Source organism: Myotis brandtii, unplaced genomic scaffold (assembly GCF_000412655.1).
Source record: "Myotis brandtii unplaced genomic scaffold, ASM41265v1 scaffold302, whole genome shotgun sequence".
Taxonomy (NCBI): Eukaryota; Metazoa; Chordata; class Mammalia; order Chiroptera; family Vespertilionidae; genus Myotis; species Myotis brandtii.
The window spans coordinates 348,109-360,559 of record NW_005361545.1 but is presented as its reverse complement, the minus strand read 5'-3'; the positions used below and the strand labels follow the sequence as shown (position 1 = coordinate 360,559).

General features: G+C 47.3%; 1 protein-coding gene across 2 annotated transcripts in view; it reads left to right on the top strand.

Moving 5' to 3' along the window:
* FAT3 (FAT atypical cadherin 3) overlaps window positions 1-12,451 on the top strand; it is a 535,794-nt gene that overhangs the window by 474,310 nt on the left and 49,033 nt on the right. For both annotated transcript variants that reach the window (XM_005869663.2, XM_005869662.2), the window contains exons 13-16: window positions 3,996-4,385; window positions 6,968-7,182; window positions 8,269-8,406; window positions 9,363-9,506. In XM_005869663.2, coding sequence (XP_005869725.1) covers window positions 3,996-4,385; window positions 6,968-7,182; window positions 8,269-8,406; window positions 9,363-9,506 — 887 coding nt within the window. The remainder of the gene's footprint in view (window positions 1-3,995; window positions 4,386-6,967; window positions 7,183-8,268; window positions 8,407-9,362; window positions 9,507-12,451) is intronic.

The window sequence follows — 12,451 nt, the reverse complement described above, 5'->3', positions numbered from 1 at the left end:
TTAGGTCAGAAACTTGGGGGGAGGGGATGGTTTTTCTGCGTGGTAAAGCAGAAAAATCCTGTCACCGAGTTTAAATGAACAGGATCTGCCCGGAGGGGAGCCATGGTCTTTGTGTGGCTGATTAATGTCAGCCTTGTAAGCGCAGTGCCCCAGCAATAGGACTGGCCGGCTGAGCAGACACGGGAGAACGCAGCATCTCCTGCTTGGGGATCTGAGCAGAGTCCGGTGCCTCTGAATGGGGCTGGACGAGAAAGCTGAAGACTGGGAACATGGGAGATATTTTTGAGATTTCAGCTCCCTGTCCCAGGGAAGGGGACACAGGCACCTTCCCTTTAGGCCTTGCATATGTTAAATCCAGCCCCTGTCTCTCCCAACTCAGCTGCTCCCAGCACCGGGAATCCAAAAGGACCTGCTTCCTAAATGATCTTCAGGCCTGAAGAGGAAGTATGTCCAAGAGCAGAACTTACATCCTTAAAGGGATTGAGCAGGGAGCGTTGGGAAAACAGGACGTTGGCCCTGGTGCTTACCTAAAAATGCTAGTGGCGCCAGGCAAATCCATCAGCCTTGGCTGATGCATCAGTGGAGTGCGTTTTATAGTTGTCAGCAAATGCTCAGAGGAACGCCCCTGCATGAATCTCCTGCCCCATCTTATTGTTGGGAAAACCGGTCTTCCATGAGTTGGGGGTGGAAGTCAAATCCACAGGGAATGTGTGTGATTTAAAAACCTGAAAACTATTTGATGTATTTATGTCCATTGCTCATATGTTTCCATAAATTCACTCTTGTGACTTTGAGAGGTGTCCTGTGACCATCCAACTAGTCAAGGCAGCTTCTGGAGCAGGCGACCTGCTCTGACACCCAGGCAGTGTTACTGTGTTTCAGGTGCAAGCTTGCTCACCTGCACAACCCTCTGTGCATTTACCCTAGGGCCTAGGAATTGATGCTGAAAAATTAAATCTTCCAGACACTCCAAAAATAGCCCCAAACCATCCCGAAAACCTCTGCTCTGGGGCCTGATTTCTAGCGGCAGCAAGAGACGAGGAAAGCGTTTTTGTTTTTTTTTTAAATCTCACCACCAATAAAATCAGAGGTTGTGTTTATGTATTATACGGTGGTTGTTTTGAGAAATAAATTAAAGTAAATGATGAAACTTTAGAAAAAATGGACTCTCTGGAATGGAACCAAGAACAAGCTCTTAGTGTTGACCTTTTGGTTAAAGCCACATAATGCAATTTATGTCATCCCCTCTAGATATATTATTTTATTGGTTTGCTGGGAATTTTGGCTTAAGGGAAATTGTACAGTGGAGGAGTTACTGCCAAATGTCTGTCCCCGTGGTGAGGTGTTACCATAGAAAACAACACAGGCTTAGGCCCTCTAAGTGCTTCTATGCTGCAGGTCCATGATTCACAAAAGACACTTTCAGATGTTGTCATAGCGGAAGTCGTGACTGCTGACTGTCCTCATTAAGAGTACTTAGGATCCAAGTGGTGCTTTTTCAGCCTACACAGCTTTTAAAATTTTATTCTTATAAATCTTAACGACTGGTGAATTTGAGGTTTATAAACCTTGTTGCAGTGCTGAGATCCTCGGATGAAAACAGTTAAACTGGTTTTCAGAACCAGAAGTCAACCCAGTCATCAGTCACTAACTTGCTGGTTGTTGATGGGTATTTCCTGGTTGATATGTTTCAGCTTTCGTATATATTAAGATAAAATTGTATTCTGGCAACTAAGTACATTGCTTTAAATCATAGAGCTGGAGGTCACCCTCTAACTAGATCTCCCCCCTTCTTTGATGGGGTGCCCCAGGCTCACTGGCCATTAGGTTTCTTTTACATTCCCTTATGACCTCATCCATTCTCCTGGCTCAGTGGGCCATCTGAATGCTGAGGACCCTCCAATTTATAGCGCCAGCTTGAACCTGTCTGATCTCCAGCCCCCTGCACTAACTTCCTACTTGAATCTCTACTTAAATATACTAGTAAAATGCCCATCCCAAATTTAATTTGTCCAATATGCGGTTCCTGGTCCATCCAAATCCTCATCCTCTCTCATCCTCTCCATCTCGGCTGATGGTAACTCCCTCTTTTCACTTGCTCAGGCCAAAACCTAAGAGTCATCCTGGAATCTTCTTTTTTCTGCCGCATCCCTTGGCTTGCCAGTGCCACAGTCAGAAAACAGTCATATCTCACTGTTAAGGGAGAAGGGGGTGCCTCGTCTTCCCCTGTTGCTCATGGGTGTGGGCTTCTGGGGGTACCGCTGGAATAAGCATTGCCAGGGGCCCCACAGGAGAACGCTATATAGTAGAAAGCTTTATTTCTGTGGAATTACACCCCTGGGTTTCCAAAGTCCCAGTTTCCCTTAGTCTAGTCATAGAAGAATGTAGCTGGGGGTTCAGCAGAGCTAAAATCAGAGCCAGTGTCCTGAGTTTCCTTTCCATCTCTGTACAGTCCAATTGTTGCCTCAGGCTAGCCTAGCTTGTGTTTCCCGCTGCAGCCCATTAGTCCATTATGTGGGGGTCCTCGTGGCTGAGGGCCACAGGGGCCAATGCAAGAGAGTGGGAGCAAAAGAGCCCCACAAGCCAAGAGTCCAGCGCAACAATCGAATGAATTTCTTAGGTGAATATGTATTCCCAGATGTTCACACCCTTGCAGTGGCCACGCCCATTGTGACCAATCATCTCTGTCCCCAGGTGTGATTGACAGGAAAGTACCTTCCCTATGTCACCCCTCCTTTACTGGGCATGTATCTATCTTCCCTTTATTGGATCCTTCCCCCGTTGTTTTGCTGGGAACATGCTTCTAGTGTCTGGTCTTCCCTTTCTTCCTTTCCTGTTATGAATAACTAGTTAATTACAACAGTATCTTCACCACCTACATGTTCAGAGTAGATCTGGAACCAGACCCCTTCTCACTTCTCATCCCTTTCACCACCACCTTGTTCAAGCTGCCATAGCACACACCTGTATTCCTGCGGGAGCCTCCAGCTGCTTCCTCTCTTACCGGCTCTTCATTCATGAGTGATCCTGTTAAAATCTAAGTCACATCACATGACTCCCCCAGCCCTCCAATGGCTTCCCACCTGACCACCCCACCCACAGGATCTGCCCCCTGATCTCATCTTCATTTCTCTCTTCTTGGCTCCAGTCACACTGTCTTCTCTGCAGGGCTCCACAAACACCCAGATGGGCTTCCCCCTCAGGACCCCCACGCTGCCTGTTCCTCTGCCTGGAGTGTTCTTCTGCAGACAGCTGCACTGCTCACTCCCTCCTCTCCTAGGGGGTTTTTACTCAAATGTCAAGGCCTTCCCTGACCACTGTATTTTAAATCACCACCCTTCCCTCCATCTCCTAAATACTCTCTCCCCCCAGCACTGCTATGCCCCCTTATGGCTTTATTTTTCTCCCTTTTTACTCCCAAACATGCCATTTATTTTTATTCTTTGTTGTCAATCTCTTATTTACTCCCACTAGGATGTAAAAATTTCCACAGCAAATGCTTGGCTTTTGCCCATTTCTAGAATCGCTGACATCTAGAATAAATAGTGCCTGGTAGATTCTAGGTAAACATTTATTGAAGTGATTAATTCATTAATTTTGTATTTCTCTTTCTGTGGCACTAGAATAAACAGTGCCTGATAGGCTCTGGGAAAACATTTGTTGAAGTGATTAATTAATTGATTAGTACTTCTCTTTCTGTGGCACATCTTTTCACACATGTATTTATTGGCATCTTAGATATTTTCCTTCAATATCTGAGGAATATCCAACTATTTCTGATATTTGTTGCCAATATTTATTTCTTTACTATTTAATTTACTTCATATATATTTACAAACTGAAGTTAACATCTTTGTAGGAGCAAATCTGTGGGTTTTGATTCTATAGTTGCTGTTTTTCTTGGTGTGGTCCTTCGGAGTCAGCACAGCCACAAGATTCTTGAGCCCAGCATCAGGCTGCATTTCCTTGTGCTCACGCTCTTGCGTCTCCCACAGGCATCAATCGGAAGGTCGTGTACTCCCTGGCAGACTCGGCCGGTGGGTTCTTCTCCATTGACGAGTCTTCCGGCATCATCATCCTGGAGCAGCCGCTGGACCGAGAGCAGCAGCCCTCCTACAACATCAGCGTGCAGGCCACCGACCAGAGCCCCGGGCGGGCCCTGTCCTCTCTCGCCACCGTCACCATCACCGTCCTGGACATCAACGACAACCCCCCTGTGTTTGAAAGGAGGGACTACCTGGTGACAGTGCCTGAAGACACCTCCCCTGGCACCCAAGTCCTTACCGTTTTCGCCACCAGCAAAGATATCGGCACAAATGCTGAGATTACGTATCTCATTCGGTCTGGGAATGAACAAGGGAAATTTAGGATCAACCCAAGGACAGGTGGGTAAACAGCAGCCCATTTAGAATTCAAGGCTTCATTCTGTCCTGCTTCCACTCCCACCCCCTAACCACTTTTCTTGGTGGGCTCTTTCTCCTGCCACTTCCCTGGCAGCAGAAATAAGACTTCACACAGCAGGGCGAGCTGGCAGATCCCAGAGTGCCCTCTGGCACCCTGCTTCTAAGGATGCCCTCCTCAGTTGGAAGCCCCTGCTGTGGGCTCACTTGGCAGATCCTAGACCCCCAGGCTGTCTCCAGGATTTCCCAGGAAGGTTGGGAGCAGCGATGTGCTTCCTAGCTGCGGAGAGGAAGTATTCTTTGTACAGCAAGCACGGGGTTTGTTTATTCCTCTCTCTTTGCTGTTTGTTTCTTGGTTCTCTAACTTGGATCATGAGTTTGGGAAGTGCTCCTGGAGATGAGCATCTGCTCACCACCATCCACACTCTGGTACCTGCCAAGGCAGACATTGATAAGTGACCTGCAGGTCCTCCCAGCCACACCCCTGTCAGCTGGAACTGGGACCGTATCTGAACCCTGTCACTGCTCCTGGTCACAACATAGTCATTTCTCACCACACGCTTTTGAAACCCTGGGGATAATGTGGCATCATCTAGGGCAGCGGTCGCCAACCTTTCGGACCTCACGAACCACCAGCGGTCCGGGGACCACCGGTTGGTGACCGCTGCTCCAAAGGTTTCCTTAAACCAGCGGTCGCCCACCTTTTGGACCTCACAGACCACCAGTGGTCTGTGGACCGGTTGGCGACTGCTGATCTAGGGAAAAGGTGCCCAGGAAGAAACAAGAGAAACCCCTAGGGCTTTTGCATCAGAGAGTTAAAACTATTAGGGGTAATCTGGGTAAATAAAGTTGGTAATTTAGAATATAAGCTTAGATGTTTTTGGAAGAGTAAACATATTCTTCCTTGTATTTTTATACAGTGTGTGTATTAATATTTTCAAAGTAGTCCCATTTTGCAAGTAAGGTGAGTCTTACACTTCCCGGCCACTGGACATAATTCCCTCATTACTCAAGGAATATGCACTTGTTGAGCAAGTTAGCATAGGAAGTCCATTTGGATAGTCCAGTAAATATAAACTAGAAACTACCATAATTAGCAACACTCACTAACATAGCAGATGCACTAGATTCCTATTACATCATTAGTTATATCTCACGTTTTCCATATAAGGAAAAACAGAGCTTCAAAGAGGTTAAATAATTTCCCAGGGTCCACCGTAAGTAGAGGATTCAGGATTTGAACTCAGATCTTCCTGACTTTGGAATACCTGCTTAACATCTAAATTACACTTCTATGCTATGGATGGTGCAAAAAAATGAAGGAGATAGAGTCCCTGACCTTGAGTATAGGGAGGTGGAAATATTGACGGAAGAATTACCTTAGCGGCTTCTCCCAGCAGTAACTCTGTTTATTAAGGTCATTACTTCAAATTAAAAGGTATGGGGCTTTTCCTCATTTAAATATGTGTTCGTCTTAGCTGGTCTAATTATGATATTGTATATGGACACCATGGGGAAATGGGTAAGTACTGTTTACATTTGGCACTGGATAACGAGACATGAAGTGCTAAGGGTGATGACTGCTAAGAAAACTTAATTATGGAGAGAAAGAGGCTCCTGTCATTGGCATGACTTCTGTTTCTCGCCTTAAGTGAAGGGCAGCCTTCGCTCCTAGAGAAGTTGGATGTGACATACTCACCTTGGCCCTGCTGGTTGCTTTTCAGGTGGGAAAATGGGTCAGTGCCCCTGAGAGCTGCTCTGCAGGTAGTACAATGACCAGTAACCAATGGCAGAATGAAGGCAGGATGGGGTTGCCTCACCACAAAGGGCTGGGCAGGGAGGGAAAGAGCTCTCATGGAACTTCCCCCAGGGGAGGCACCCAGCAAGCTGCTTTCACCTGTTCGATTTGCTTAATTTAAATACATCTGTAACACGGTCATGACCTCTGTCCTATAGTTGTGGACCCTGAGCTCACACTATTTGGCCACTGATTCCCAGGTATTTCCCTTTCCACTGTGTCACGATCCCTTGGCGTTTCTGAGATCCTTGCCCTCTTTGTGCCATCCTAGTTTTAGATAAGCACAGAAAGCTGAAGGCCTGGAACATTGGAGCTATTTTAATGAGATTTCAGCTTTCTGGAAGTATTTACTTGCTGACGAGGGATGGGATCATACACTCACACCCACACATCTCGGCTCATTCTCGGTCAGCCCGGGTCCACGTGAGGAGTCATTGGGAGACATTTATCAGGGGTGTGGTTCTTGTCCCTTCTGCTTACTTGCATGAGGGCGACTAATGCCAGCGGCTTTCCGGCTGCTTGAGAAAAGAACTATTGCAGAAACACGCAGAGACTTGACGCCTTCAGCGTTGTGTCTGATGGGTCGCTCTGTTTTCACTGGCAGCATTCATCAGACTCCGGGTGCTTTCAGAAGGGCATTCAATAAACAAATTCCTGAATGGCTAATAGTCTTGGCTGGAGATGATGTTATAAATATTTCCATGATTGTGGAACTGCTTACCACTGTTTTTTCCTAATCAAGTCTAAAGCTTCCCATTTCTCTTCAAAGGGGGTATTTTAGTCTCTGAAGTCCTGGACTATGAATTATGCAAAAAGTTTTACCTGGTGGTGGAAGCTAAAGATGGGGGCACCCCGGCTCTCAGCGCCGTGGCCACCGTCAACATCAACCTCACCGATGTGAATGACAATCCTCCCACGTTCAGCCAAGATGTCTACAGCGCGGTCATAAGTGAAGATGCCTTGGTTGGGGACTCTGTCATTTTGGTAGGTGCCAGTGGGAGGGCCAGATTCTGGGGCTAATAATCCTCAATGGAGTGAAAAAGTGAGCCAAGTCTGTCTTGGGTTCTCTTCCCACGTTCCTTTCAGTGTCCTTTTAACCCCAAGAACCCTAGTGAGGCACCAGTCTTTCAACTGTTCCTTCTCCAGGGTGTCTTAGAAAGGGTTTGAAAAATGCATTTCTATCAAGGTGCAAGTGACTGATAATCACTGTCCTCCCAGGAATGTGTATTTTTTGAGAAAATAAGATACACCATGGAATGAAGTTGTAATAATAATAATGGCTCCTACTAGAGACTTTAGATGATATTAGGTAGCTAAGGAAAGAATAAAATTCCTCCCAGCCCCTGAGAGAGAGAGAGAGAGAGAAATTGGAGCAAATTTAAGATGAATAGGCCACTCGTAGAGTTCTTTCCAGAAGGTTTTTTTTCTAATAAGAACAAATCATGTGTTGAGAGCACACAGGCTCTCGGGGACTTACCCATTACATTTTGGAAACAGTGAATCCCGTCCGTACCATGCTCATCATCCCTAGGTTGGGCAGGTCCCTTCCACTCATCCTTATCTCTGGCTCTCCCGGCACCAGGCTGTGGGTGGGCTTCCCAGGCCCTCTCTCCTTCCTGGACATTGTGAAACTGTTCTCACACATTTAAATCCCAGCAACACCAACATGAGCAGCAGACCGTGGGGAGTATGTCGGCCAGGTGGGAGAGGGAGTTTTCTTGGGCTTCCATAACATGGAAATGCATAGGTTGAGAATTGGAAAAGAATCATAAGAGTATCCCTAACAGTTAGCTCTGGCTCTATCCTGACTAGCTCCGGGCCTGAGGAAAATCAACTAGCAGCAGGCTGTCAGCAAGTAAAAACTAACAGAAATAAAATGGCAGCTCCAGCATTAGTGGCTTCCTCCTGGAACCAAACCCATCATGTCTTCCTGGGGTTATGCTCGCTGTCGCTGCTGATCATAGTGCCTACGAAAACCGCCAGAGCTGTGTCCATTTGTGCAGACCTGGAACCCTAAGAATAAACCTTTTGTGTCATGCCTTTCCTCTGTTTTGCTTGTGTCCCATCAAGCTAATAGCAGAGGATGCAGATAGCCAGCCCAACGGACAGATTCGTTTTTCCATTGTGAGTGGCGATCGGGACAATGAATTTGCTGTGGATCCTGTCTTGGGACTTGTGAAGGTTAAGAAGAAATTGGACCGGGAACGGGTAAGCTAGTTTAAGCCAGCTCTCCTCCCACCCACTCCCATCCACACCCATCCCGTCACTGGAATCGGGCACTGGCTCAATGAGTAGCAGTAGGAAGATTCTCTGCTCTAAATGCTGAGAGTGAAAAGGGAGGGGCTAAAATGCAGCACTGTATTGGCGTTAGAACTTTGAAAGAATTTTCTGCCAATAGATGTTGGCAGTTTCTTACTTACAAATGTTTTAAGGAAAAGCAAATATGAGTCTTCCTGAATGGTTTGAAGTTTGGTCCTTCCTCCAGCAAGGAGGCAGAAAAGCATCTTGAGCACTGGGATCCTGTGGTATGGAAGGACCCCCTGAAGGAATCTAGGTCAAAAAGAATGATGCAGAAAATTCCTCTGTCCAAGGTTGAACTAAGTTTCTAAACATTATCTTTTTTTGGCCAAAAACTACTATCTTCAAGGAGAAATTAAATATGGGAATAAAGGTGCTCTAGCAGTGATGCTAACAAGCAGAACGACCTCTCTGGGTGATATAGACCCCCTAACTCCCGAAGTATCAAAACTGATAAGGTAGATCAGTGTTGACAATTGTCCTGTCTGAACAAAGGCCAAGAGCTGCGATGCTAACTAGGGATGGTTTTGCCCCCAACCCTGGGAACCTATGGGTACCCACCACCACCACCACCATATGTTTGGAGCCTGTCAATTTTTGGTTGTCACAAATTGGCAGGAGGTGATACTGCCTTCTAGTAGGTTGAGACCAGAGATGCCCTAGACATTGTACAAGCACAGGTCAGCCCCCAACAACAAACAATTACCTGGCCCCAATGGTGCCAAGGTTGAGAAACCCTAGTTTAGAATCTAAGAGGAGATGGTTGAACTTCAACAAAGCCGAGCAGAGCCTGCAGCGCCTCTGAGTTTGTGCAGAAGGAAGGAGACACTGCACTTCTTCACTGTCAGCTCTCTGTGCTTCGACAGGTGTCCGGATACTCCCTGCTTGTCCAGGCAGCAGACAGTGGCATTCCTGTGATGTCGTCAACTGCCACCGTCAACATTGACATTTCCGATGTGAACGACAACAGCCCGGTCTTCACACCTGCTAACTATACCGCTGTGATTCAGGTGCGTGAATTGGGACTGTCGGGCACTTGTCTTGACACACTCAGCTTCCTTTCTCTGCTGTTACTCGGCACGGTTTATTACTGTTTTTTACCTCATATCAACTCACCCAGGCACAGGGCTGGTATAAAAAGAGTCTGAATTTTCTATTGCAACTGATTCACAAATGTTGAGATGTGCAGTCACCAGTGGGGTTCTTTCAAGTGTCAGGTACTTTCCACACACCGTTTGTCCCCACCCCACCCCCGTGAAGTGAAGGAGCTAAGGATCTGAGGAGTTAAGTAGCTCACCCAAGATCATGCAGCGAAGTGGTAGAATCAGGATTAGAACTCAGATCTGTCTTTGGCAAAAACTGTTTTCTTTCCACGGAGGTTGTGTTTAAGCTACTTTGTACTATCCCGGCCAGGGAGGGAGATTGATACTAACTGGGTCATCAGTCAAAGGGACACTGGAATTCAGGATAGAGCTGCTACTCACTAAACCCACTCTTCCATAAGCAATGTGTTTAGCACTTCAAATCCACTAGCTCTTTAACATTAGAAGGAGTATCTTCTGGCATTCTACAATCAGAATGACTCTTTTCCCATCTGTTTTTCTCTTATTCAAAAGATACTTAATTAGCACAGTAGTAGGCCCGGAGCTACCTCCACTTCCCCGTGTTTCTAGAAGCTGGAAACTGACCTCGGGAGGTTCAGGAAATCCAGTCTGGGAATACAGTCAGTGTGGAGGACTTAGCAGAGACAAGATTGATATCCATGTCTTGGGAGGACCACAGATAGTCTAGAGCAGTGGTTCTCAACCTTCTGGCCCTTTAAATACAGTTCCTCATGTTGTGACCCAACCATAAAATTATTTTCGTTGCTACTTCATAGCTGTAATGTTGCTACTGTTATGAATCCTAATGTAAATATCTGATATGCAGGATGGTCTTAGGCGACCCCTGTGAAAGGGTTGTTCGAACGCCAAAGGGGTCACGACCCACAGGTTGAGAACCGCTGGTCTAGAGAATCAGCTTCTGCTTGATCCAGTTTGGCCTCAGATTCACCCCCCATGAGGCCCAGGGCTTTGTGGGTAGAAGGTAAGATGATAGTGAGCCAGGTCTTGAGGGGCCCGTTTGGAATAACATTCAAGACTTTGAGTCTGGCCATCCATAGCCTGCTCCCCTGCACCACTGAGCTAGGAATGGGGTGAGAGGCAGTCAAAGCCAGCAGCTTGCTGCTTCATCCCCCACCGCTTTGCCAGAGAAACCGGATCCCTTCACCTGCTGGCCTTCTGGGTTTCCTCTCCTCTCTGATGCTTTTTCCAGCAGCTGTGCATTCTCGTCTCTCTCCTGCTCCCACGGAGCTTCACGCAGGGTCTGCACCTTCCTCCCATCCTCCTCCTCTCGGACTGCTCTTCTCTGAGACTGTCGCCACTGGGCTCTCTCTGCCTCTCCCACCTCTGGGTGCTCGCCCCTGAACAAAATGGGCTTTGCCTACTCAACATTCAGTTTTATGACACACATCCGTCAGCTTGACAGGCTGTTTCACATGCACAACAGGAAGTCGGCAGTGAAAGACCCGAGAACCTGCGCCGTGAGCAGTGGCCCTGGCTCATATCTGCAGCGAGGGGCCTGTGTTATATTTCACCCTTCTTTCTCTGATGGTGACCCGGGGGTTCTCTCTCTCCCTCTCTCCCTCTCTCTCTCTCTCTCTCTCTCTCTGTCTCTCCTATGGAGGAAATGGCCTTGGTAGACTGAGCAAACAAACCGATAAGTCTTCTGTTTTGTGTGGCGCTGACTATACTGTCAGTGTGGAACACGAAATCCACGCTGGGCAGAGGCGGTTCTGCGACTGGTTCCAGACGGAGGCCATGCCTCAATCCTGATGACCAAAAACCACTTGAGGCAAAGGGGCAAAGTAAGAGATCTCTGAGGTCCTGCTCTCGTTCTCCTACAAAAAGTGTTTCACCCTTTTTACAACCCAGAGTAGTTTTCTTATTCCAACACCTGGTTTTTATAAGACTAATTCAGCTCGTGAAACGGGTGTACCGGCCCCGTGCGTGACTCCCCTCCAAACTGCTGCATATCATTGTCTTTATCTCTGCGACCCAAGCTCATGTAACCCCAAATCGATATCATCTGAGGCCTGAACTAATGAGACTGACTTCAGCCCTAACCGTGGTAATGCCGAAGTCTAAACAGCGTGGGGCAGGGGAACCAGTGGCTGAGCTGCAGAGGAATTTGACTTGGCCTTTTCAAAGCGAGGCTAGCCTTTGAGCCAAGAAAGGATGACAAAGACCTTTGTGTTTCTATTTTGGGGGAAGAGGCAGAGAGGTTCCGTAAAATAATGCTCGCATAATAACTCTGGGGCTTCCAAATATTCTGATGAAGTTGAGAAATATTCCACCCACCCACCCCCTTCTCTTTCCTCAAGAAACATGGCAAAACTTGAATTCTGAGGTGTGGGGTGTGAAGCCCATTTCCCATCTGGCATAAGCTTTCGTATATTTACTGGGAAGTTGCCAGGATGTCCTCTCCCCCCTCCCCCCAAGTCCAATGTTATGACATTGTGTCACCATGTTGGGCCTCAACATAATCATGTTGTGACATGATTATGTCACATGCCAAAAGGTTGATGTTTTCTCGGTCTGAGAGGAGTGTTGATGTGATCACAAAGGCCAGGGAGCACCGTGTATTTCCAGAGCTGTGCATGAACTCAGTGCATCCCCAGCCTAGCCAAGGGCAAGGTGGGGCAGTAGTATCTTTGGAACCTCTAGACTTGCTCAAGGTGAAGTCCTTGTGTTCTCACCTGCAACTCATTGTCTCATCGGGCAGCTGTGGGGAGGCAGCTGAGGACTGAAGCACGATGCTTTCAGACACCAGCGTATTTTCAGAAGACGAGATACTATCCCAGGGAATCCCTTCCTCTAAAGCCCTGTCTCCTAGCACAGCGCTCTCCACCGATAAT